The 25,252-nt window shown below is 47.3% G+C and overlaps 1 protein-coding gene and 1 long non-coding RNA gene across 2 annotated transcripts in view; one reads left to right on the top strand and one right to left on the bottom strand.

Annotated features, from left to right (window-relative positions):
- The window catches only part of Ccbe1 (collagen and calcium binding EGF domains 1), a 166,651-nt gene extending 141,401 nt beyond the window's left edge, over positions 1 to 25,250 (top strand). The window contains exons 3-11 of the mRNA XM_048363579.1: positions 507 to 559; positions 6,286 to 6,420; positions 8,795 to 8,947; positions 16,021 to 16,124; positions 18,658 to 18,778; positions 21,577 to 21,716; positions 21,807 to 21,842; positions 23,106 to 23,141; positions 25,013 to 25,250. Of these exons, the coding sequence (XP_048219536.1) occupies positions 507 to 559; positions 6,286 to 6,420; positions 8,795 to 8,947; positions 16,021 to 16,124; positions 18,658 to 18,778; positions 21,577 to 21,716; positions 21,807 to 21,842; positions 23,106 to 23,141; positions 25,013 to 25,246 (1,012 nt within the window). The 3' untranslated portion in view covers positions 25,247 to 25,250. The remainder of the gene's footprint in view (positions 1 to 506; positions 560 to 6,285; positions 6,421 to 8,794; positions 8,948 to 16,020; positions 16,125 to 18,657; positions 18,779 to 21,576; positions 21,717 to 21,806; positions 21,843 to 23,105; positions 23,142 to 25,012) is intronic.
- LOC125364130 lies at positions 9,702 to 15,176 on the bottom strand. The gene is made up of 2 exons (XR_007213417.1): positions 13,616 to 15,176; positions 9,702 to 9,987 (listed from the first exon to the last, which is right to left on the bottom strand). It is a non-coding gene; the product is annotated as an uncharacterized LOC125364130 (long non-coding RNA).
- Positions 25,251 to 25,252: the final 2 nt, after the last annotated feature.

Genomic DNA, 25,252 nt, shown 5'->3' with positions numbered 1-25,252 from the left:
ATAATAGTCTTTTAGGTCTCTCGGCTATTTACCATTCATGATACACTTTACTCCTTCCTGAACAGTGAAGTTTTCGTGTTATAACTCTTTTTAGCTTGAGGAAATGTCTTTATTTTATCCTCATTCTTGAGGATGGACTAGAGAGCTGGATTTATTTATTCTTTTTGCAGTATTGTGAGAATGCAGGTGTTTTTCTTCTTGCAGCTGCAGTGGAAACTCTGACTTGTGATAAGTGGTAGATGAGGTCATCAGCCAGTCCCTTTTATGGTTCTTTATATAAATTTCAAGTGGTTGGTTTCATATAGTATATGGCAGAGCCTGGTATTGGAAGGAAGAAAAAATAAGGTCTGGGTGTGTCACTCAAGTGGTAGAATACTTGACTAATAAGCAAAGCACAGTACTGACAAACAGATGGATAGACCAACAGACAGACAGAAGTGTAACCATTTTATTTATTTTAATCTAACAGCACATTTAAAATGCCTTCTTGTTTGTTTGTCTCTTAGGAAAAAATGCTGCAAAGGGTATAAATTTGTTCTTGGACAGTGCATTCCAGAAGGTATGTAATATAAAAGATCTTACTTTACTCACGATAAGTCATTAGAAGTCTATAAAATTCAAGTAGACATGGATGAACGTTGTGTTAGATATCTGTGTGTCTCTGTGTGACTCTTGTCATTACATTTTGCACATGCTGATTCATTATCTATAATACATTTTATCAGGATTGTTACATGATTCATTCACACACATCAAGCCTTTTTTATACTTCAGGTTGATGCTTAATACACCTTAAATTACCTAGTTAGTATTTCATGTATCATTTGTAGCTCAGTCCTCTCCTGGCTGATGGCTAGACCTGCTTGCTATGTGCTGAACACTTCTCCCCTTTTCGTGATCATCAGCAAAAATTGCTTGGTGCAGCACTGGTGTATAAGACATCTGCCCTCCAGGTCCTTCAGACTGAGGAATAGGAAATGGATCCTATGGAACCAGAAAAACTTAGATTGTATTATGCTTCCATATTCTACTTAATATGACCTCAGTGAAATTCCTTGCTAATCCTTAGGTTTCACCAGAAGATACTGATTATTCAGGTCATATTAGTATTTAAAGCAATTTTGCCATGGCTGAGTGAAGTGGCTCATCCCTGTAATGGCAGTTACTAGGGAGGCAGAAGTGTTGCCGCTCAGATTTGTTACTTGCTCTACAGCAGGGGTCAGTGAATTATGACCTGTGGGTCAAACCTGGCCCATCACTTGATTCAGGAAATGAAGTCTTATTAAGCACAGTCACGCTCATAGGCTTAGTATTGTTTCTGCCTTCCTTTCTATGACAATAACGGAGTTGAATAGTTGCAATAGTAGATTTGACTCCTTTCTAGGAAAAAGATTTCTAATCTCTGCTGTTCCTTGATTGGCCCAGGTGACAGGATGATCTGATTTGTCCAGAAAAATAGTTAATAATTGAAAGACATGGGGTGCAGAGACCTCTAATGTAGTCTGACTTTGGTTTCTTAGGGTATATTGTATATCCTGGGAGGAGGGATGTGTGTGTGTGTGTGTGTGTGTGTGTGTGTGTGTGTGTGTGTGATCTCCAGAATACTTAAATCATATGGTAGTTCAATTTCTACTACTTTTGTGAGGAACATTATACTAAGAGCTCTGTAATGGTTGGACTAATTTACTTTCCCACCAAAAGTGTATAAGGGTTCCTATTTGGGACTTTTGTTTCCTGCAGCAGTATTCCCACTAGGCAAGTTGTGGAATCAGCCTAGAAACCCATAAAACAGATGAACAGATAAGGAAAATGAGATGTGTGTGTGTGTGTGTGTGTGTGTGTGTGAGTGTGAGTGTGTACGTGTATAAGCCAGACTCAAAAGGAAAAATATACCATTTTCTCTCATATTCAGGATGTAGGGTTTTTTTTAGAAAGAAAGACATACAGTGATTACATTCAATGTACATTATGTAAAAATTGAACTGCTTAACTTGAGGATAAGAATGGGAGGGGGGGACTGGGAATATGGCCTAGTGGCAAGAGTGCTTGCCTCGTATACATGAAGACCTAGATATATAGAAAACGGCCAGAAGGGGCGCTGTGGCTCAAGTGGTAGAGTGCTAGCCTTGAGCAAAAAGAAGCCAGGGACAGTGCTCAGGCCCTGAGTCCAAGGCCCAGGACTGGCAAAAAAAATTAAAAATTTTTTTAAAAGAATGGGAGAGAGAGGGGCTAGGAATGTGGCTTAGTGGTAGAGTGCTTGCCTAGCATGCACAAAGCCCTGGGTTCAATTCCTCAGCACCACATAAACAGAAAAAGCCAGAAGAGGCGCTGTGGCTCAGGTGGCAGAGTGCTAGCCTTGAGCAGAAAGAAGCCAGGGACAGTGCTCAGGCCCTGAGTTCAAGGCCCAGGACTGGCCTAAAAAAAAGTGTGAGAGAGAGAAATGAAGGAGAACAACGGAAGGGGTAACATTGATCAAGATACATCATTCTCATAACCTGACTTATGGAATTGAAGCACCTTTGTGCAACTACTTAATATTAAAAATTAAATATATTACAATTAAGAAAAAAAGAAAGACATGAAAATAAAAGTGAATGTATTGGGGAAGAAAATGAGTGCCAGGGATAAAAGGAAAGGGAGGGGGGGTTGAGAGAAGGTCACAGGGTATAGATCTGACGAAAGCATGTGACAGACATGCGCGCAAATGTCGTGTGAACTCATGATTGTGTACAAGAAGGTTATAGACATGCGTGCAAATGTCGTGTGGACTCACGATTGTGTACAATCAGTGTGCACTAACAGGAGAGCTGAGCATGCTTTATGTGGAGGGACTTGCACTCGTTGCTCCAGAGGACTTAGTCCCCAGCAGGCAGCCAGCCAATCATGAGGCCCTGTAGCAGAAGAAGCAGAGCAGAGGCAGCTTTTCCTGTGTTTAATGCACTTCCCAATTTTATCTTCATTAAAAACACAAAGAGACTATTGTCGTTCTTACAAGTGAGGAAATCAAGGCTCAACGAACCTGACATCAGCAAGGCATGATGGTATGCCCTGTAATCTTAGCCCTTGGGAGATTGGGGTGGGAGGCTTGAGCCCAGAGTTTGAGCCCAGACTGGGCTGCATGGTGAGACGGGAAGAAAGTTCTTTACCCCCAAAATGCTTGGGACTAGAAGTGATTCCCGTTTCAGAGTTTGGTGGATTTGTGAATGGTTTCACAGATGGATCCGTTGAGCATCTGTAATCTACAAATCTGAAACAAATCTAAAACATCGCTGCAGAGAACATTTATTGACTAGGATGCAAAGCTGGCTCAGCACCAGGAACTGAAAAGGCAGAGCAACAGCAGCACCACAGAGATAAGTACAGCCGGCAGCTGCCACCTCGCGCTGGGCAGGCAGAGATGGCGGCCGATTAGGCTGAGAAGAGGTGCTGTTCGATGGGCCCCAGACCTCTGAGACCTCTGAGACCTCTGAGGCGAGGGTGGCAGGTGCTGTTTCTCTCAAGTCAGAGAACGTGACGAGGGGCCTGGGAACCACATCTTCGTGAGGATGCACCCTTTGGCTGGTGCTAGTATCTCTGAGACGGGCTGTAATGAGACCAGTTCTGCAAGTGTAGGGAAAGCTACAAATTGGCATTTATTGCTTCTGCCAAACAAGCCAGTGGAGGGTTAGGAAGGGGGGGAGAATGAAATGAGGCTTGGGGAGCACAGGCAGTAATCTTCATGTGTGTGTCTGTCTGTCGACCATCCGTCTATCTATATATCTGCCTGTCTCTCTGTCTTTGTCTGTCTGTCTGTCTGTCTGTCTGTTTCCTCTCTGCAACCCAACGTCCTTCATCAGCAATACGGAATAGCTGGCAAAGAAGAAATGTGGTCTCTACGGTCTCCAGTCACAAAGTAGCTGAGGGAAGGGGGGAGCAGGTTGAAGCCAACAGAAAGGCTCAATGCCTGCCACCCCCAAACATACTTGAGACTCTCCTAATGCCTCAGGCGATCAGACTCCGGGGCTCAGCAGAAAGCAACTTTTATATTGCCATTGTAATGTAAACACTGAAGAGCTATCAAACAAAATGTCAATGAAACTACTGGCCAGACGAAAGGACTAGCAAGTGGAGAACTCCAGGCTCGGGTGAGCGGTGGATAAGGCAATGAAAAGCCGGGGCGCTGGTGGCTCACACCTGTAATCCTAGCTTCTCAGGAGGCTGAGCGCTGTCTGAGGATCACAGTTCAAAGCCAGTGCTGGCAGGAAAGGCTATGAGACTCAGTCCAGAAAGAAAAAAAAAAAAAGCCAGAAATGGAGATGTGGCTCAAGTGCTAGTGTGCTAGCTTTGAACACAAAAGGTCAGGGACAGCACCCAGGCCCTCAGTTCAAGCCCCAAGACTGGCAAAAAGAAAAAGCTAAATGTGCCTCTCCCCAGGCTGGAAATCAACAGGGAGTGCTCAAACGGAAGAAGCGATGCATTCTGGCCATCTGCAGATGTGGCGGGAAAACACCCACAGATGTGGAGGCAGACAGGGATTTGAGGCACAGGGTGGCCGTCAAGGCAAGCTCCTAGCAGTTCTTTAGACAGCCTCTCTGCCCCTCTCCTCTCTCCTCCTTTGGCGGCTGCCCGATGGCAGCATGAGTAGAACAGCTCACCTTCAGCTCAGACCTTCTGTATTCCCAACTTTCGGTTGCCTAGGGGGCCATGTTTCTTTGGCCCGTTCAGCCTGAAGCAGCTTGTCAGGGTTGGTGAGAAGCCCACTCAGGAAAGCAGGCCTGGAGCCTCGCCTGTGGGAACCCCCCACCCCCAATCCAAGACAGCTCTCCAGAGTTCTGTGGGAATGGCGGACCCTTGTCAAGCCAACCCTGCTTGTTCACCTTCACGGCAGATGCAGGCTCCCGAGGTGACCAGGGAGAGTATACCTGTCAGCACCTGGGAAGGTAGCACAGTGATTAACAACGCGCTGGGTCTGGGCCGGGAGCAGATGCTGAGCTACTGACTTCGAGCCAAAGTCCCAACAGACACTCATGAAATAGCAGCTCATAAAAATCCAGAGGAGCAGATGCTCTAATTCTTTATGAGGAGAAGAACATGCACCCCAGTTTGCACAAGCTTTGGACTGGCAATAGCATGCCTTCAACACTCACTTACACAGCACTCCCCCTGAGAACTCTGCCACGTTTTATTTTTTCAGTTCCTAGGGACATATACGCACCAGGCAGGCCATCTACCACTTGAGCTACGTTCCCAGTCCTTTTCGTCTCAAGTGTGTTTTTCAGATAATCTAATGTACTTTTCCCTGGCTAGACCCAATCCACAGTGCTCCTACCATCTATCCAAGACACTAGGATAGTAGGTCTGGACTACCAAACTTGGCCTACTCGCATTTCTATTCAAAGTCTTCCTTCCTCTCTTTTTCTCTTTCTCTTGCCCGACTTCTGGCTCTTCCTCTCACGTGCTTGTACAAATGCCCATCCCCCCGGCTGGCCTTTCTCTACGTTGTTCTGGAAGGAATTCTCTATATCTGTGTCAGTTGGGTGGGCGGGAGATGAAATAAGCCCCAAAGGAATGCCAGAGAGCCAACACTAGCGCACGCATCTGCTCTCTGAATAACACTGAAGACCCAACGATGAAGCAGTGACCCAGGAGAGAAAGCACAAGTGACACTTGCTCTTAACCACTGAGGTGCTGCCTACTAAGTTATCCACTACAGAACTCTCATTGGCAGAGAAATAGATAAACCTGGACCAAAAAAAAAAATTATGTAAGTCAGGACCAGAGAGCAAAGGACACATGTCTTCTCTCATATGTGGAAGTGAGATCTAATTTATAAATATATATGTACACATATTCAGGGTCCTATGCAGATATCACCAGACGTGTTAACTAAAGCCTGGTCTGTGCAGAGGAGAATTCCAATGGTGTCACTTCTTTGAACACTTAACCTGTAACTTAACAACATAACCACCGGGAAAACTGGAACTGGAGGTGGGGGGAGTTGAAACCAAGGGGAAGAGGAAGGAAAATGCAATCATGCTATCCAATGATTATACTATTAAATGAAGGAAACTGGAGAGATGAGTGGGTTTGGAGGAGGTGGAGGAGAACAATGGAAGGGTGACATTGCTCAAGATGCATTATATTCCTAAACTGATGTGTTGAATGGAAACCCTTTTGTACAATTACTTCAAGATAATAACAATAACAGCAACAACAACAATAATAGTAATACAACTCCAAGAGGAGCAGAGGGTATCGTTCCCCACTTCCTCCCGTGGCTCACGCGATTGCACTTTGCTCTTGCAGACTATGATGTTTGCGCCGAGGCCCCCTGCGAGCAGCAGTGCACAGACAACTTTGGCCGGGTGCTGTGTACTTGTTACCCAGGGTACCGATACGACCGGGAGAGACACCGGAAGCGCGAGAAGCCATATTGCCTGGGTATGTGGGGAACGCGTGTCGAATGCCAGCACTTAGGGACCCGCCTTGTTCAGATGGTGTCGTCTATGTGGCACTTTTCCTCATGAGCAGGACCAGCTCTCATCTTTGATACCTCCCCTTAAGACCTCTGGAGGTTGGAGTTGGGTTTGAACTCATCTTCCAGATTGCTCACTACGCTTCATCATGATGATCAAAACAAAGTATAGGGGCTGAGGATATGGCCTAGTGGCAAGAGCGCTCGCCTCGTATACATGAAGCCCTGGGTTCGATTCCCCAGCACCACATATATAGAAAACAGCCGGAAGTGGCGCTGTGGCTCAAGTGGCAGAGTGCTAGCCTTGAACAAAAAGAAGCCAGGGACAGTGCTCAGGCCCTGAGTTCAAGTCTCAGGACTGGCCAAAAAAAAAAAACAACAACAACAAAACAAAGTATACTCAGAGGGAGCTGACAATAGCCTAACTGAACATTGAGACAAGAGCTGGAGAAAGGGAACAATGCCATGTTGTTAGGATAGTATAAAGCAGAATATAAGTGATCAGATATAAAAACAACAAAAAAAAATACATATTCTCAGAAGATACCTAGGACATGTCTGTGTAAGCAGGCTGGTTGTAAGAAAGTCTAAGGGAACCAGAGCTAGGCACCTGGGCTGCAGCTGAGCAAACAGCCCAGCTACCCCAGTAGCCACCAGCTCGGGCCTTTCATTCCCAGCATCGGGCTTTCCCACCATGCATTCTTGGAGCTCCTGAGGCAAGTATAGGACTCATTGTCCCCCAGAGCCCCATGTTTCAGAGTGCACTCACTCCATAGATAACCTCTCACAGAAGCAGCTGGGGGGCCTTGTTTGCTTTAAAAATAAATAGGTCCTTGGCCTTCCCTCCAGACCTAACGAGTCACAACTCCAAGGACTCAGCCTGGAAACGTGCATTTGTTTTCACACGTGCTTCCAATGAAGATGTCCAGTGAAGTTACAGAATCAGGTGGAGGATGAACTGAGACTGGCAGCTAGACCCGAGCAGGCCACAATCCAGCTGTGAGAAGTCCTTCTCCTCTCTCCCAGCAGGGACTCTTGGAGGAACCATGTAGGCCTCGGTCTCCTGGTTTCCCCCAACCACTTCTGAAAACGGTGCCTCTCACTAACCAAGAAAGGCACTGCTGAGACTGTGAAGAATGGAGCGGACCACGTACCTCCCTCCGAGAGCTCAGGCCATTCCTGATGGCGTCGTCCTCAGCACTAGGGCTGGAATTTCAGTCTCTGGCGGCTACCTTACCCTGATCTTTGCATTTGGGGGTCTGCACACATTGCATTCTACTGCAAATGACCTCTCTTTCTGGGGAGAAAGGCATTCAGCCGGTAGTGTTGCTGAGTGAGGGTCCTGCTGGAACCTCCTGGCTCCAGATGACATCACCTGGGCTATCCAGGAAGGAAGCTCAGGGGACGTGACCATGTGCTTCCCCTTGACACACACGTGGCCTACCAGAACTGAGTCCCCAGTAGAGGGGACTGTCCAGGGAGCAGCTAGGAGGCCAGTGGCCTCCTAACGTTCAGGGCAGCGAGCTATCTGTCCACCACATGTGCAAGTCCCGGGGCTAGGTCCTGCTCCCCCCCCCACACACACACACACTGCTACCCTGTGTCACCAGCTGGTGAACAGGAAATGGAACCAGGCCTCCCCTCTCCCCATGGTGGGAAAGCCACTGCAGGGAACAAGCCCATGAGCCGCACAGTGGACATAGACTCGTGTTTGATGCTATCACGACTCATTTCCACAGCTCACCAGGGGTCTGCTTGGGTCATTAGGAGGCAGAGACTTCCTGGGGAAACTCACTGTCATCAGAATCATTGTGGCTATTTTCTTTCCTCGGAAGTAGCTACCATGTCTCTTACATGGGAAGAGGCCGTCCCAGAATGACCTCTGGGTCACCACCATGCCGTTTGGAGCCCCTAGCTATGAAGGAGAACTTCAGCCTCAGGCCCCTAAGCCACTTGTGAGAAGTCACTTATTTGGTATCTGCTTCTTGAAGGGTTGTCGCCATTGGCTCTCACACATCGCCTTCTGAGAAGCCCTAGGGCAGGCTTCGTGGAGAGTCTCTAAAGGCCAGCAGGCCTGCCCCAAGCCGCGTGACAGCCAGGAAGCGCTGGGCAGAGTGCAGCCCACGTCTGGGCTGACGGTGTCACCGCCCCCAGGGCTCTTTGCACAGCTGGCCTGCGCTTCCAGCACCTGGTTCTGGTTCAGATTTCTTATCCTCGTCAGGTCAGGTGTCATTTGCATCGTCCACGGAGGGGGTCAGGCCCATGCCCCGCCCGTGTCATCAGTTGTGTGGAAAGGGGCTTCTCTGAAGCTGAGTGTTCTCTCCCTCTGATTCAAACCAGATATCGACGAGTGTGCCACCAGCAACCAGACCCTCTGCGCTCACATCTGCACCAACACCGTGGGCAGCTTCCGCTGCGAGTGCCGGGAGGGCTTCATCCTGGAGGACGATGGGAAGACGTGCACCAGGGGGGACAAATACCCCAGCGACACCGGTGAGTGTCAGTGAGCTAACGTGTTTACATGTTATCAGATCTGGACACCATTTCATCATTGTTTCTATCTATCTATCTACTGTTTTACACTATATATTGTTTAAATGTGATACTACAATGCCTGTTCTTTCATGTGATATGTATTATGGTATATATGTAATGTATATTATTTATATACTATAACCTATAAGGTCCCAAGTATGTACATATCATTACATGTAAAATATAAATATGTACAATACATGGTTCATATTACGAAATTATTTTTATGTAACATTTTAATGTGTCTTATATGCCATATATCCTATTTTACATAATATGCTTGTGTTTTATACATATATATAAAATTATATTATCATTATCTGTAGTCACTGGGTCCCCTGCTCCTCTGGGGCCCATGAGCAGGAAGGGGCATTTACAGTAGGTAGGACCTGGACCTGGGGTAGAAGGACATAAGTGCTTCTAAGGAAAAGTGGTGAGATGCAGATTTCATTATCACCCAGAGCTAGAAGAAGGCGGTAGTAGGCTCATGGGAAATCAGCCAGGCTTGGTTATATATTAAGAGTCGTCTAGATGAGCAGGAAAGAGAGCAGAAAGACGATGTCCTCTCGAAGGAAATGTGCTGAAATAAAAATATGAACCATTTTCCACATAAGGTACCAATCTGTATCCGTGCTCCTCAAAAGCACAGCCTTATGCCTGGGCCCTGTCCATGAGCTATTTGTTATTCAATTCATGAGGAGATTTTCTTTAAAAAGACAACAACAGAAATTGGGAGTGCTTGTGAATTTTTATATCAGTTTGACAGAGGAAATTTATTTCAGCCCAGAAAGCGTGTCTTGTGTTATAGATCTGATTTCTCAGGCAATTCATTGTGTACTTTACGAAAAGCCTCAGCCCGCAGTCTGCAGGAAAATGTCCGACAGCTGGAGTTGCGGTGCAGCGTGGAGCACTGGGTCACCTTCTGTCCCCAGATCCCGCTGAGACGTCTGCTCACGGAGCCACGTGATCAGCCTGAGTGCTGGGTTTCTTCTTTAAGTCTGGAGTTAAAAAGAGCACATGAGATGGAGGGGGATGGTAAGGGAGGGGGAGAGAGGAAAAGGAAACGAAGCCCTAAAGCTGACGTCCGAACCTCAGAGAATGCCTTAGTGGACCAACTGTCACAACAGTCACCTTATTAAGATCTCTCTGTCAACTTAGCAGTGCCAGCTAGTCATAAAAAATTCCAGATGTCAGTCCATAGGCCCCAGTGTCACTAAGTCTTTCTATGGGAATGAACATTGAGCCAACTAATCTTTACCAACCAAGGTCAACTAGGCAAATGACCTGCGTAGAAAGCCCTTAGTCTCTTAAAGGGCTGGAGGCCGGGTCCTCTACTACCCGGGGGCCCACCTCCTCCATCCACCAATGACTAGAACACAACCATGACAGCTGAATGGAACCAGGGCTAGTTTTTAGGGGGAATCGTCTTGAAGGTCAAATCCCAGACACCTAGAAATGCAGAGGGACGAAGAAGCCAATGTGAGCGCTCATGAGATGGAGCCCTGGCTTCAAACCGGGAGAGGAGACAGCTGGGGACCAGCTGCCTCGGAAGGAAAAACTACAAAGCACAGTTCTGACGAACCACGTGGTTGAGTCACGAGGAAGGGCCATGTGTGAGCAGTGAATGCACAATACCTACTTGGAGCTTGGGGACTGGGTAGTTGGGGTTCATTGCATAAGCTAGAAGACTGAGAGGCTGGGGGCCCTTTTGAGAGCCTGGAGCCTAGGGAGCCTTCCCCCCTCCTCCCCGAGATAATTGTAAAGCAAGGGACAGCAGACTTGGAGCCCCAGAGGTTGAGAGAGACCAAAATGATGATTACAGATGTTTTTTATTCAAAAGTCAAATCACTGCCTTTTGCTCAGAGGCCGAGAAGGTGGGAGGAGGCAGGGACGTGAAATTTACTTCTTAGATTACAGCCTTCATTGTGCAGAAGACTCTCACTGGGAAAAAAAGGGATGTACAGTTACTAATCTGTTTGTGGGTGCCCGTACTTGAGAATTCGTTACCAGCAAATAGCTTTCTGACTTTTCACTTGGAAGCTAAGTTGCCAGCTCCTGAGCTTGGTGGGCTGTGGCCTGCCCAGTCTGGCGATAGCATGTGTGTCTTTGCCTCGAGTTTAGGTGCAGGTGAGTCCTCTTGTACCTGACATCCTGGAAGTCTGGAATAGCCCTAGCCAGAGCAGAGCCATGAGAAACTGCAAGAGCCAACTCTGCAGAGCAGTAATGCATGCTGAGGACCCACAGAATAGGGGACCCGGCCCCTTCCACCCGCAGTCTCTACCTGGTCAAAGGGAATGATGGTCTGCAGGGAAACAGACCATAACCAGAGAGATGGACGGCAGAGACTAGCCTCAGATCTTAGATGCTGGGTTTGCTTGTTCTTTGGTTTCCAGTTCCCTCCACCTCCTGCAGCAAGATGCAAACACATTCCAGTCTGCAGGCCGGCAGCGTATGCAGTCGCCCTGCTGCAGATGGTCCCTGAAGCTTGGTGCTGAGCTAGAGTTCAGGCGGAGAGTATCTGCCTTGATGAGAGGCGCTCACCCGTGCCCTGGCCTTCCCTGGGGGCTGAGGTGGGGCGGTGGGAAATGATATCTCAGCCATTTGTTTGGCAGCATCTCGCTACATTAGGCTCCACAGGACTTTGGGCGCCTGTGAGGTGCTAATGAGTTTCTTACTTAACCGTCCTGTGCACACAGTTTGGAGATGAGCACATTACTGGACCTCCTCTTTCAGGATTTGCAGCTCAAGTACACTAAAAGACAGATTGCTTTTTTTTTTTTAAAAAAAAGGGGGGGGGGATTGGGAATATGGCTTAGCAGTAGAGTGCTTGCCTAGCATGCATGAAGCCCTGGGTTCGATTCCTCAGCACCACATACACAGAAAAGGCTGGAATTGGTGCTGTGGTTCAAGTGGTAGAGTGTTAGCCCTGAGCAATGAGGCTCACGAACAGTGCCCAGGCCCTGAGCCCAAGCCCCAGGACTGGCAAAAAGAAAAAAAAAATTAAAGCTGGCTACGAATTGCAGCTATTCTTTTTTCTTTTTAAAATCTCCATTCTTTCTCCCTAATCCTCTGAGACAGGATCTCACTATATACTCCAAGGTGGCGTCCTCCTAAACACTCCCATGCCCAGTCTGAAAAATTATCTCTTAGGAAACTTTTTAGCCAAGTGTGGTGGCACATACATATAATCCCATCACTGGGGAGGCTGAAGGCAGGCAGGTGAACTGGAAGCCAGACTCAGGATAGAGTGAGACCCTATCTCAAAGATAGAACAAGTATGGAGCGAGGTGCCACTGGTTCACATCTATAGTCCTGGCTACCCAGTAAGCTGAGATCTGAGGATCACGGTTTGAAACCAACCTGGGCAGGAAAGTCCGTGAGACTCTTATCTCCAAGTAACCACAAAAAATGCTCGAAAAAGAGCTGTGGCTCAAGTGATAGAGCACTAGCCTAGAGCAAAAGAAGCTCAGGGACAGCACCCAGGCCCTGAGTTCAAGCCTCAGGACTGGCACCCCAAACAAACACAAAACAAAACAGATATATACAGAGCATAAACATTTGCTTCTATGTTTTATGAAGAGAAACATCCCAACACTGTGAAGAGTCAGTCACATACACAGTTATGAGGAGGGACAGGTGCATCGTACGCCCTGACCTTTCACGTGGTTGGGCCACCCAGCAGGTGAGCTACCTCTGATGGCTTGGCCGGGAAGGAAGCACCTTGAAGTCATTTCTTTGACCACTGCGATGCTGTAGAAAGTTCTTGGGAAGTAAGAGAGCTACTAACAAGGACTGCTGTAGGACTAGCTCTGTGACATTGGGCAGAACTCTGGGCCTCCATTTTCTTACCTGTAGACCAGAGGGCTGAACCCCGTGAATTCTGAAGACCGTTTGCAAAGTTGGCATGATTCAGCGTCATTAGTAGAAGCCCCTGCCAGCCTTGGTAATTCTGTGCAGTTCACATTTCTTTACACTGTCAGTACTGAGACTTGAAAATACAGGCAGCTTCAACACTTTCTAAGCGGAAAACTTTCCTTATCATGTCTAAAAGGTGAGCAACGACGCATCACAACGTTTGACCCGGTCAGATGAAATGTCAGGGCCGAAAAGAGTCCTTCTGCCTTCTGAAATATGAGGCAACTAGGCCATTTGTCCTAATTAATCAACCCAGTAGCTCACGTGATCATGGTGTAGCGGGGGTTATGAGTGATTATTAAATATGAACACGTGTCATCTCCCCTTCTGTCTTATCATTTTTAACCTTTCAGTGTTTCACATCGACAAGGTAGGAGGGATTTTTCTTTTTTAAAACAAAGACAGACGGAGTTAGAGGGGCATGGTCCCCACGAGGCTTCTGGGGGTGGAGAGCTGGCGATCCCCAGGTTCAGAGACACAAGCCATGTGGCTAATAGGCGTTGCCATCCCTTTGATTTGAGGTTTGGAAAGCGTGGAGCTGGAGCCAGTTTCGTCACCCCGGGGGAGTCTGTGCAGACGGATGGGGAGACCAATGAAGGAGATGTTGGCTCTGCAGTCATTAGCGTACCCGTCTTTATTTTTCAACTTTTGTTTCTTTTCCGATCACACGGCCATGACCCCCCCACCCCACCCCCACCCGTCATCACTCACCCCAGTTCAAAGTAGGAGAGACAGCCAGGTGTTTCCTATCACGTTCAAGCTCCGCTGATTCACAGAGGCGTGACTCCACCTCGCGCTCACCTGGGGAGCTCTCCAACGTGCAGAACCCCGTTGCCACACTGTCACCCCTAGATGGATGGGGTGCAGCAGATTTCCCAGGATATTTAAGAGCCCCCCCCCCCCACCGCCGCCGCCGGTGATTGTGATCTGGCATGGACACACACTTCCACGAAATCTAGAGCCCAAATCTGCACAGCCAGGCTTTCAAAACAAACATACTTGTGTTCATTCGTGACACCACCCATACGAAATAGGTCAGGAAGATTCTCTGTTGTTGTTGTTTTTTTTCCTCTATGTTCCTTCGGGCTTAACTACTGTGATAGGTCGGATGTTAGCATTTCCGATGCTTCCTATATATAGCCCGCTAAATTTCAGTTAAAAAAAATAGAGCTCTCTGCCCCCTTGTGGCGAGTTGGTAATATTGCACCCTTAACATTCCAACTTGCCGGAAGCAAATCGCTAACCACTACCTCACTGGACTTTTCCTGGAGATCAAGGCTCACGCCATTAACGCAGAGGACTGAAAACACACAGGAGGGATTCCATCCTGATTTCAAAATGAACTGCTAACATACCACCCACAAGGCCCACAAGGACCTTTGTAGATGTGTGCTCCAGAATCTCCACACACAAACCAGGTAGAGTTTTGAACTTAGTCCCTCTCAGAGCTGCCGTCACAGAATGATATCAAACGACCTACCTCATATCTCTCATTGTTTAGGCAAATGATAAGTATTAGGATCAGTTAGTACCCTAGGTGGGGAGTGTTTGCACTGGGAGAGGCAACCATTGTGGAAGCTAAGTGTCTCCTTTCATGACTCATCATAGGTGACAGGTAACAAGGGCTAGCTACCATCTTTGCCTCCAAGGCACAGATGCACACAGAGCTGTGGTTTGCACAATCTGAAAGGTGCTGAGTGACAGTTACTTCCTCTTCTGTTGGAGACAATGGCCCAGAGATGGGTCCGTTCTAATATTCTGTGATCCAAATGAACTCCAGAACCTACTGATAAGGTTTATACTATCACAGAATTGTCAGACTGCCCAGTGATGCCAACACTAGGAAAATATCAAGTAGGTATGGTAAAGTACAAATGTGAACTTTGGTACATGACCTCCCATGTCTGCCAAGAGGAATAGCTTCTAAAAAAGGTCAAGTATGGATTGTGAACTCAGTTTCTTCATGTTTATTTGTCATTGTTGCTGCTGCTATTGTCATCGTCAGTCATGGGGTTCTCTACCACTTTGATCCACAGTGCCACTTCCAGTTTTTGAGTGGTTAATAGGAAATGAGAGTCTCCCAGGGATATTTCCACCCCAGCTGGTTTTGAACTATGATCCTCAGATCTCAGCCTCCTGAGTAGCTAGAGGCTATTCACGTTACAGGTATGAGCCACCAGTGTCTGGCTCATTTTTCTTTTATTTAATATACTTTGCATGGGCTAAGTGGCAGATGCTGAATAATTGGATAGAAGGGAAAGGAGGTAGGAAAGGTGGATGATTGGGTTAATGGATGGATTAATGGATGGATGGATGGATGATGGGTTAATGGATGGATAAATGGGTGGGTGGGTGGATGGATGGATAGTTGGGAAGATGAATGAGAGAGTTCTAGATGGAAGGTAGGGCAGACATATGGGTGGGGCACTTAGGGGTGAAGAATGGAAGCTTTGGACAACTTAAGTTGTGCTGTCTACACAGAATGTGAGTTTCAATAAGAGCAACTGATCCAGAGTCAAGATCTACTAGGTTTGTTGATAACCTATAGGTAGTTGAGTGTCATCCATCTCTCATGGCCTAGTCACTGACCAGTGCATTGGAATGGAAAGCATTGGGCAATGTCACCTTCAACCTCTCTTCCTGCTTCCTGGCTGGGCTGTCTTATTCTTCCTCCTCTCTTCGGCAATGCCCTCTTGCTGTCTCTACTTTTTGAGTCCCCTTCAACCCAGCCATACTCCCATGAAGAGGCAATGAAGATTCGCTTTGTGAGTTCTGTTACCTAAGCTTAAGGCTACTGTTAGCCTGTGAGCACTTCCCCTTCCGGGTGAATAAAGCAGATTTATAGAGCTTGTATTCTGGAAGGCACTGATGAAGATGCCATGTTTTCAGGCAGGAAAGGCACGGATAAAAGAACCCTGGTCCACATTTTCATGCATTTGGGATGTCTATCTAGGAACAGCTCCCCAAAGGGTATCAGGGCCTCTCCTCCTCTCGTATCCTCCTCTCCCCCGACCTGGGGAATGCTGGCCGAGACCTCAGAACTATCAAGTCCTCTGCCTCCATCGTCAGCCGCCCCACCTTGCGGAGGCCCTTCCTCATGCCGCCTCCTTTCCCAGGGCACCCGGAGAAGGCTGAGCATGCCGCGAAGAGCGGGACGTGCTGCGCCACCTGCAAGGAGTTCCACCAGATGAAGCAGACCGTGCTGCAGCTGAAGCAGAAGGTACCGGGAGCTCTGCCGGGGCGGGCAGCGGAGGAGAGGAGGGTCTGGCCGCCACGGTGAAGGGCAGGAAGAGCCGCGCTGAGCACTCACTGCGGTTCCTGCCAGCTGAGTGTGGATGGAGGATGCATTCCCACTGACAACCTAGAAGGTGACACAAGACACACACACACACACACACACACACCCTAAGGAAGTTAATTTTTGAAACCCATTCTGGTAGGGAACACATAGTAGAACGATAGAGAGGGTAGACATGCTACTATTAGGTTTTGGTTTTTTTATTGCAAGTTTATTGTTATTATTCAGGTAATGTACAGAGAGACTGTCATTTCGTAAGTCTGGTAATGATTACCTTTCTTTGGGGGAAGGGGGACAGTGTCACCCCTTTCTTAACTTTCCCCAGTTTTCCCCTCCCCGGCTTGCTTATTTTGTGGGTGGTTTTGTTTTGGAGACAGAGTCTCTTACTGGATAAGTCAAGCTGACCTTGAACTCAATCTGTAACCAAATCAGGCCTCCAACTAAGGATCTTCCAGCCTCTGCTGGAATTTCTGAACACTGGGATTATATGTCTGTGTCACCACGCGCAGCATTATTCTGAATTCTTGTAGAACTTGCACTCCTGTGATCTTTTCCCCTAGGAGGGTTACCGTTGTGTTTTATCTGTACTTTATTGACAGAGAACTTCCTCCTTTTCTAAGAGACAACTTCCTCTTTCTAAACTTTTTTTAAAATGGTGACTTTCCACAGTGTCTTTATTTATTACATTTTTTAAAAAAATTGAAGGTGTGGCCTAAGAAAGGAGCCCTTTGGTAACCTCAGGCCACCCAGAGTGAGACCCGGCTCCAGGTCTGTGATGATGTCATTGTACTGGGAATTACAGCCTCACGGTGGATCTAGTGGCCTGGCTTTTTTGGGAGACTGTCCTGAGCCTAGATAGTCAGTTTATCATACCTGAAGTCAGTCAGTTTGACAGAGCTTAACACTGCTATCACAACAAACTTCTTGGTTTATTTATTTAATTGCTGCCACTCAAGGCTCTAAGCAGATCAAAGAGGTACACAGACTCCATGTCACATTGCCAAGCAGTTCTCTTAAAGGTCACAGGATAAGCCTGAGGCATTATCTCTTCTCCGTGCCCAGCAAACTTGTGGCCAGCCCTCATGAGAACCATAGCTATCAGTTAAGTGAGAGAATCGATATGCTGAGAGCAAAGTGGCTTTGCAGAAGCTGCACATGGTTAATGATGATCTACTCAGCTTTCTGTGATTCCAACAAGCTTGTGATCAATAGAGAGACCAGGCAGAAAGCCTTACATGGATGCCAGCATAAACACAGAGAAATAAATAAGTGCACGTCACACACATATTCTCAGGTGAATCATGAATTGATATTACTTTGGTGTGTATGTGTCTGTGTGCCAGTACCGAGTCTTGAACTCGGGGCCTGGGCAGTCCCTTAGCTTTTTCACTTGAAGCTGTCACTCTGCCACTTGAGCCACACCTTCACTTCTGGCTTTTTGGTGGATAATTGGAGGTAAGAGTCTTGGAGGTAACAGACTTTCCTGCCAGAGCTGGTTTCAAATCACAATCCTCAGATTCTCTAACTATGTGACCCCAGGCAACTTAATGTCTCTGTGTCTCCATCAAACCCGCTACACAGGGTTTTCAAGATGAAACAGTGCCTGCCTCTCTGTAAACATCTACTGAATACATAATTAGCATTAGGTCCCTGCACTAACTATGAAGTGCTTTTCAAGCAGCATCTCACAAATTCATGCCACGGAGAGGCGTATTTCACTGTGGGCTCCCGTGTTCTAGAATGAAGGCTAACGTGAGACACTGATCCTCCGGATTTCACTGATGGGAGTTGAGGGGAAATGGAAGGTGCTGCAGCCTCCGTCTGAATGCACGTATAACAGCAGCTGCATCCCACAGGCCGACCTCGGCTTCGCTTAGGCAGAAGGCCACCCCTTACACACTTAGCACACGGGTACCTTCACTCCTCTTCCCGCTACAGCCAACAAGAAGCCAGAAGGCGATTGCCCACAGGCGCAGCCAGGAGGCCAGGGCAGCCTTTCCTGGTGAGCTAGGAGGAGCTCAGTGAACCGTTTGGAAGCCCGGCTGTGTGCATGACTCATCCCCAGGCTTGCTTGCCTCTTTGAGATGCGACCTGTGCAGGTGTGATCCTCTCATTTTGTGGTCATGAAGACGAAAACCAGGAAGGCCATAGGTAACGATGTCAGCTGACAGCTTAGGCTCAGAGCCAGGAGCAAGCGCAGGCAGAGCGTGGCTCTGTACTGATGTATAATGGCCGGACTCCAGTCCAGGCACATTAAAGATGTCATGAGTTTGTTCCTGTAGGTGACTGTCCCAAGGCCTGTCTTATGATGAGGAAGTCCAGATCTCACAAGCAGACAAGGAGGGGGCTGAGGTTAAGCAGGGAGTCTGTTCATTGCCAGAGTTGACCTTTCCGTTGCACATTTGGAGAGGTGATCTGTCTTCAAAGCTTTACCGTTCTCCTCTTCTCTTTGTAGATTGCCCTGCTTCCCAACAATGCTGCGGAGCTGGGCAAGTATGTCACTGGGAACAAGGTGCTGGCCTCGAACGCCTACCTTCCAGGACCTCCTGGCCTGCCTGGGGGCCAGGGCCCACCTGGTGAGTGTGGAAAAGGCCCAAGAGGCTGTGAGAACCAGCAGGGGCCTGCTGAGAACTCAGCTCAGCGGGGCGGGGCGGGGCCACCTGCTCCAGCCTCCACTGTGAGAAGTGAAACAGGTGCTGAGGAAATGGCGCGCACCTGTGCCAGGAGGGGTCCTAAGGAATCCAGAGTACACCTAAGGATTGGTGTAAACTAGGAAAACACACAATAATAACTGATTTTTTTTAACTCCCTACTAGAAAGAACTTAACCTCTACAAGAATAGAACAATGTTATCACTCAGTTCTGCTACCTCATGACCACCTCCATTGTTTCCATTTTCCCCCAGGTCTCTTTCCCCTTCCCTTGGTATTTTAAGACATTTAATTTAATTTCACTGTCTCGCCTATCTATGTATTTTCTTTAAAAAGTAGGCACTAGGCCAAGCCCAGTAACTCAGTGGCTCAAGAGGCAAAGATCAGGAGGACTGAAGTTCAAGACCAGCCCAGGCAACTCCCAAAATGCTGTTGAGACCCCATCTCAATAAAATACTGGATAGGGTGATGTACACATGACATAGTAATTATGCAGAAGGCCTAAGATAGGAGGATTACAGTCCAGGCCAGCCTGGGCAAGAAGAGCAAAGACCCAGGAAATATGAGATAAGAACTTAAAAATAAGTATAAGGTGTTTTATGTCTTATTATGAGCCTCTGTACAGACGATGGACCAACAGATTATCTTGCACTGAAAGGAAGTGATGTTAGTGCTTATGTGATTCTAAATAACTGACTGTCTTAGCCCAGGTTATCAGAGTTTAGCAATGCTAGGTACTCCGGATGACCTCTTAACGTTCTAACAAGACATGCACAGTGAATGAAAATAGAGGGAAAGAATATGAGCATACTGCCAAGTAAGAAGCACATGATTCTGTCCTGGTACCTAGAAGAAGAGAGAGAGGTTGCATTCACCTGTCAGGGATGGAGTTTGAGGCCTTTGTATGGGCATCGAAGAATGATGGCATTTGTAGAAGCAAGAAGGGAAGGGGCAAGTTTTAGATGACAAGATAAGCAGGAACTCAGAGCTCTTCTAAAAGGATCTGTGTGATTTCTATATACTTATACCTTAATCTCTTAGTTTTTCTCAAGCACAAGAGGACTGGACAGAGAAGAACAGGCCTAGGGCTTTAGATTGTCCTCTTGTTTGTGACGTAGCCCTGAGCTTGTTCAGATCAGGTGGGGACTTCCTCCAGCATATGCCTCATACAGGCAGCGTCTTACTTTTTCTAATTATATTTTTATTATCCTTAAGTAGATGTACAAAGGGGTTATCACTCAACATGTCCATTTATAAGTACAATGCATCTTGATGGATTTTGTTGTTGTTGTTAATCATGGGGCTTGAACTCGGGGCCTGAGAGCTGTCCCTGAGCCCTTCAGCTCAACGCGAGCGCTCTACCACTTGAGTCACCATGCCACTTCCAGTTTTCTGGTGGTTAATTGGAAATAAGAGTCTCACAGACTTTCCTGTCCAGGCTGGCTTCGAACATCGATCCTCAGATCTCAGCCTCCTGTGTAGCTAGAATTACACGTGTGAGCCAACCAGTGCCCAGCTACCTTGGTCAATTTCTAAGATAAAAAGAATCTCCTGTTGCAGACTGATTCTTAATGTGGCATTTCCTCCCCCATTGTAAGAGGAGTTTCTGCTTCTGTAGAATCTCATCTCCAGACATATCCATACCATACCCCTAGGACAAAGACGGCTGGAAGAATAGGCAAACCATTTGCTTTTCTTTCTTGTTTTCTCTCTCTCTCTCTTTCTCTCTCTCTCTCGTTTGTGTTGGCTTTTCTGTGTGTGTGTGTGTGTGTGTGTGTGTGTGTAAAAGTCTTTGCTATGTAGCACAGGCTGACCTTGAACTCTCAGTCCTCCTGCACCCTAGCATTAGAGGCACTATCACCTAGTGCAGCTGTTTTCATCATAAATGACTTGCTCGCTGTTCTTCTAATTCTTCCATCTGGTTTCTAACATGGTCTGAGCTGTCCAGGGTCCTTGAGGGAGCAGAGGGGCGACTGAGGATGAATGAGACTTCTAATGGACCAGGCTCTCGCATGAAGAATTTCCCATTCCTTATTTCTAGTGCTGGGTTGCTCTCCGTTGAGATGTATTCGAGAAGCTTGAAAGCCAAATAGGGATTTCTCCCACCTTTAAATAAAAATTCAGCCCAAGTCCATGATGAATCACAGCCTAGCAGCCGCACAGAAAACCACACCAGGTCAGAATCCACTGGCTTTGGTCGTTGAGACAGTGGCTGCTGCTCTCTGAACTAGGGGAAGACTGTGGGAAGCATCTCAAGTTTCTGACTTGGGATTGAGGAGCCTGCTGGTCCATGAAAGGAGAGGAGGATGGAGAGGAAGATGGTGTTGCGTTCACATTCTCATGAGGCGTATTAGTGGAGCTGCCAGAAGGCAGAGGGCATAATACAAAGCGCAAGAGCTAGTCAGGTGCTGGTGGCTCACGCCTATAATCCTAGCTACTCAGGAGTCTGAGCTCTGAGGATCGCAGTTCGAAGCCAGCCAGGGCAGAAAAGTCTGTAAGACTCTTATCCCCCTTTAACCACTAAAAAGCTGAAAGTGGAAGTGTTGACTCAAAAGGGTTAATTAAGAGTGCCAGCCTTATGCAAAAACAGCTAAGGGACGGTGTCTAACGCCCTGAGTTCAAGACCGGGCATGAGAAGAGAGGGTTGAGGAGCAGTAGCTTCTGGGACTGTGGGTGCACTCGTCAGCCAGAGCCTGCTCACGGGCTGTGTTCTGTCATTACAGGCTCTCCAGGACCCAAAGGGAGTCCAGGCTTTCCTGGTGTGCCAGGCCCCCCTGGGCAGCCTGGCCCTCGGGGCTCAATGGGACCCATGGGACCATCTCCGGATTTGTCCCACATTAAGCAAGGCCGGAGGGGCCCTGTGGTCAGTATCTGAGATCTGCTATGTGGCTGGAGAACGTATGCTCGCCCTGTGCTTTGTCCTTCCGTTAAACCAGATCCTTGTGTCTCGTAGGGTCCGCCAGGGGCGCCAGGAAGAGACGGCTTGAAGGTAAGACGGTGTAGCTGAAGGCCTCTCCGTTTCCACCCACTGCACAGACATCCGGTAAAGCTCAACAGGCGACTGTTTCCGTCCCCACATTGCATATGGCAGAGTGGAACCACAGATACGCCAAAGTCCACGTGCTCCCAAATCCTAAGCATTTAGAGAGCGCTGACATGACAAGATTGTAAGCTGGACATGGCGGCGCGTGCCTGAAATCCAGTCCTGACAGGCTGAGGTGTACACACTTTAGCCTGAGCTACAAGACCCTTTCTCAAAGAAAAAAAAATGGGGTTGGGTAGGGAGAGTTGGAAGCAGTTTTTCAGATTGAAGATGTCCAACCAGTAAAATTTTGCAGATATTTCAAATCCAATAAACTCCAAAACCAGAATCATTTCTTGTCTCAAAGCACTTTGAGTAAAGTATAGTCATACCTTACTTTAAAAATTTGAGAACAAGCTGGATCCTGGTGGCTCATGTCTAGAATCCTAACTTCTCAGGAGGCTGAGATCTGAGGATCATGGTTCAAAGCCAGCCCGGGGAAGAAAGTCTGTGAGACTCTTATCTCCAGTTAACCACTAGAAAACCAGAAGTGGCACCGTGGCTCAAAATGGTAAAGGGCTAGCCTTGAACAAAAAAAGCCTAGGGACAGTACTTACCCCACAACTGACAAAAAGTCAAAAAATAGAAAAGGATAACAAAATCTAAAAAGCAGAGCTCTTTTATATTTATGTTTTTATAAAAATAAGGTATGGAGCTACCACTGAAAGCAAACAGACCAGTCACCAGTCTCAGTACTAGGGAAATAACCAACCACCCTGTGGTGTGATGGATTGCCACACTGGTTTTGCTCATTAACCTGTTTGTTTTGGAAGATGTTTTTGCCTGGGCCCTCGTTTCTGTGCTTGAAGTCAAGAACAGAAGTTCTGTTTCAGTTCTGAGAGCCGACTCCTTTCTGATCTCTTAGAGGAGTTGGCATGCATTGCTTTAGAACGTGTCTGTTATTTTACACACTGCCTAAAAATACAAGTATTCCTCTTGTCAGATCTGGTTTAAAAACATATGGCCCTTGGGGAACTTGGCAGGAGAGACACTTGACCTAAGCAGTTCTGTGCAACTAATGGGTCCCATGAGTCTAGCTTCAATCCCACATTTGTTTCCTATAGAAAATGCCTGGTTTGCCTGGGAGATGAATGGTGGGCATCTAGACTAGAGACTATGGAAGCAACATCTGTGTGTTCTGAACACTAACCCTGACCTTTCTGTTTCTAGGGAGAGAGAGGAGCACCTGGGCCCAGAGGATCTCCAGTAAGTGGCACTGTCTGTCAAGCTTGGGGGCGGGGGGGGGGGGTGTTAAGAAGGCCTCCAGGAATGTGGGTCTCAACCACTAGGAGTGATTACAGCCCAGGCAAGAAAGTCCCTGAGACTTTATAATTAACCACCAAAAAGCCAGAAGTGGAACTGTAGCTCAAGTGGTTGAGCGCCTTGAGCAAAAGAAGCTCAGGGACAGTATGCAGGACCTGAGTTCAAGCCCTAGGACTGGTGCATGCGTATACACACACACACACACACACACACAAATGGACATTACTAATATCCAAAAACACAGGAAACACTAGTCTCCCTGCTTCTAAAGCTTCTTATCATTTCTGACTCAAGACTAAAAGCTGTGGCCACAAGAGGAAAGAGGTCTGGGCTGACAGCTCAGCCATTAGCTGGTGACCATACCGCTCAGCCTCTCTGGTCATCCATCTCCTCACCTCTCAGCAGGCTTGATAGTGGAGTGCGACCTGCCACAAAAATACTTGGCTTAAGTGCTTTGCAGTATATGCTGCTGCGTCATTAGCTTTTCTACCAGGTCCAAATTTACACGTGTGTGTGTGTGTGTGTGTGTGTGTGTGTGTGTGTACTTTGATGGTAGTAGTGGAGCTTAAACACAGCCTTGTTGTTGTTTACCATGCTCAATCACAGAACTGATGGAAATTAAAGCTTAATAAAACCGGGTACCCCTGACTCGTAATCCTAGCTACTCAGCAGGCTGAAATCTGAGGATCTCAGTTCACTGCCAGCCTAGGCAGAAAAATCTGAGAGATTCTTATGTCCAAACAACTCATCAAAAGTGTAAAAAAGTGCTGGAAGTGTAACTCAAGTAGTAGAGCCCCAGTCTGGAATGAAAACGCTATGTAAGAGCATGAAGCTCTGAATTCAAGCTCCAGTAGCTGCACAAAAATAAAAACTTTAATAAATACTATTCAGTGATAAGAAATGTTTAATAAGTAGGGAAAATATGAAGTTCTTATTTGAACCTTTTCTAGTCAATAAGGATGGGGGGGTTGGTGTGTGTGTGTGTGTGTGTGTGTGTGTGTGTGTGTGTGTGTGTGTGTCCTGGGGCTTGGACTTAGGGCCTAGGCATTTGCTCAAGGCTGGTATTCTACCACATAAGCCACAGAACCATGTCTAGATTTTTCTGAGTAGTTTATTAAAGATAAGAGTCTTTGTGGCTTTGAACCACAATCCTTAGCTTTCAGCCTCCTGAGTAGCTAGGATGACAGGCTTGAGCCACAAGTGTCGAGCTAGGATTTGGTGTTTCTAAACCATACTCTCATAACTATCCTTCAAATGTCAATTTTAAAGAATAACTGGTAACATTTTGAGCTTTTAGTATCCTGTACACCTTTCACGTGGATTAAGTCACTTAAATATCCACGTCTGAACTCTATAACAATCTGTGAAGGTGAGAATATTATTATTATTATTATTATTATTATTCTCATTTCCAAGAGAAATCAAGCGACGTGCCCATAACTACATCATTTTCCAATAGCAAAGCTGAGGCTCAAACCCCCTGGAATCCAGCCTCTGTTGTACTGTCCTCACAGTGCCTTTCAGATTCCTTTGGAGCATGCCTTGGAGGGTTGTTTTCGGATTTGCTCTTACCAGGAGTTAGGAGGGAGGGGGCAGGTGAGTATGTCGCCCTTGCTATATGAGACGGGGAGGTAGAGAACCATCCCGAAGGGCCCATGCTGTTAGTCTATGTCTACTGTACTTGGGGCACAAGTGTTCACAAGGGATCTGCTTGCAAGCTGCAGCTATGAGGAGGTTGTGGAGCCAGAAGGCCATAACTGCAGTGAGGGTGCGTCTGCCGTGCGTCATAGCTTTGCTTTCTCCCACGTGCACAGGGGCCTCCAGGGTCATTCGACTTCCTGCTGCTCATGCTGGCTGACATTCGCAACGACATCGCTGAGCTCCAGGAAAAGGTGTTCGGGCATCGGACTCACTCTTCAGCAGAGGAGTTCCCTTCACCTCAGGAATTTTCCAGCTACCCAGACACCATGGACTTTGGCTCTGGAGATGACTATCCAAGAAGAACCGAGGCAAGAGACATGGGCGGGCCCAGAGACTTTTATCCCTAGCACCTA

Source organism: Perognathus longimembris, chromosome 15 (genome assembly GCF_023159225.1).
Source record: "Perognathus longimembris pacificus isolate PPM17 chromosome 15, ASM2315922v1, whole genome shotgun sequence".
NCBI classification, from domain to species: domain Eukaryota; kingdom Metazoa; phylum Chordata; class Mammalia; order Rodentia; family Heteromyidae; genus Perognathus; species Perognathus longimembris.
This window is presented reverse-complemented; position numbering and strand designations above follow the sequence as displayed.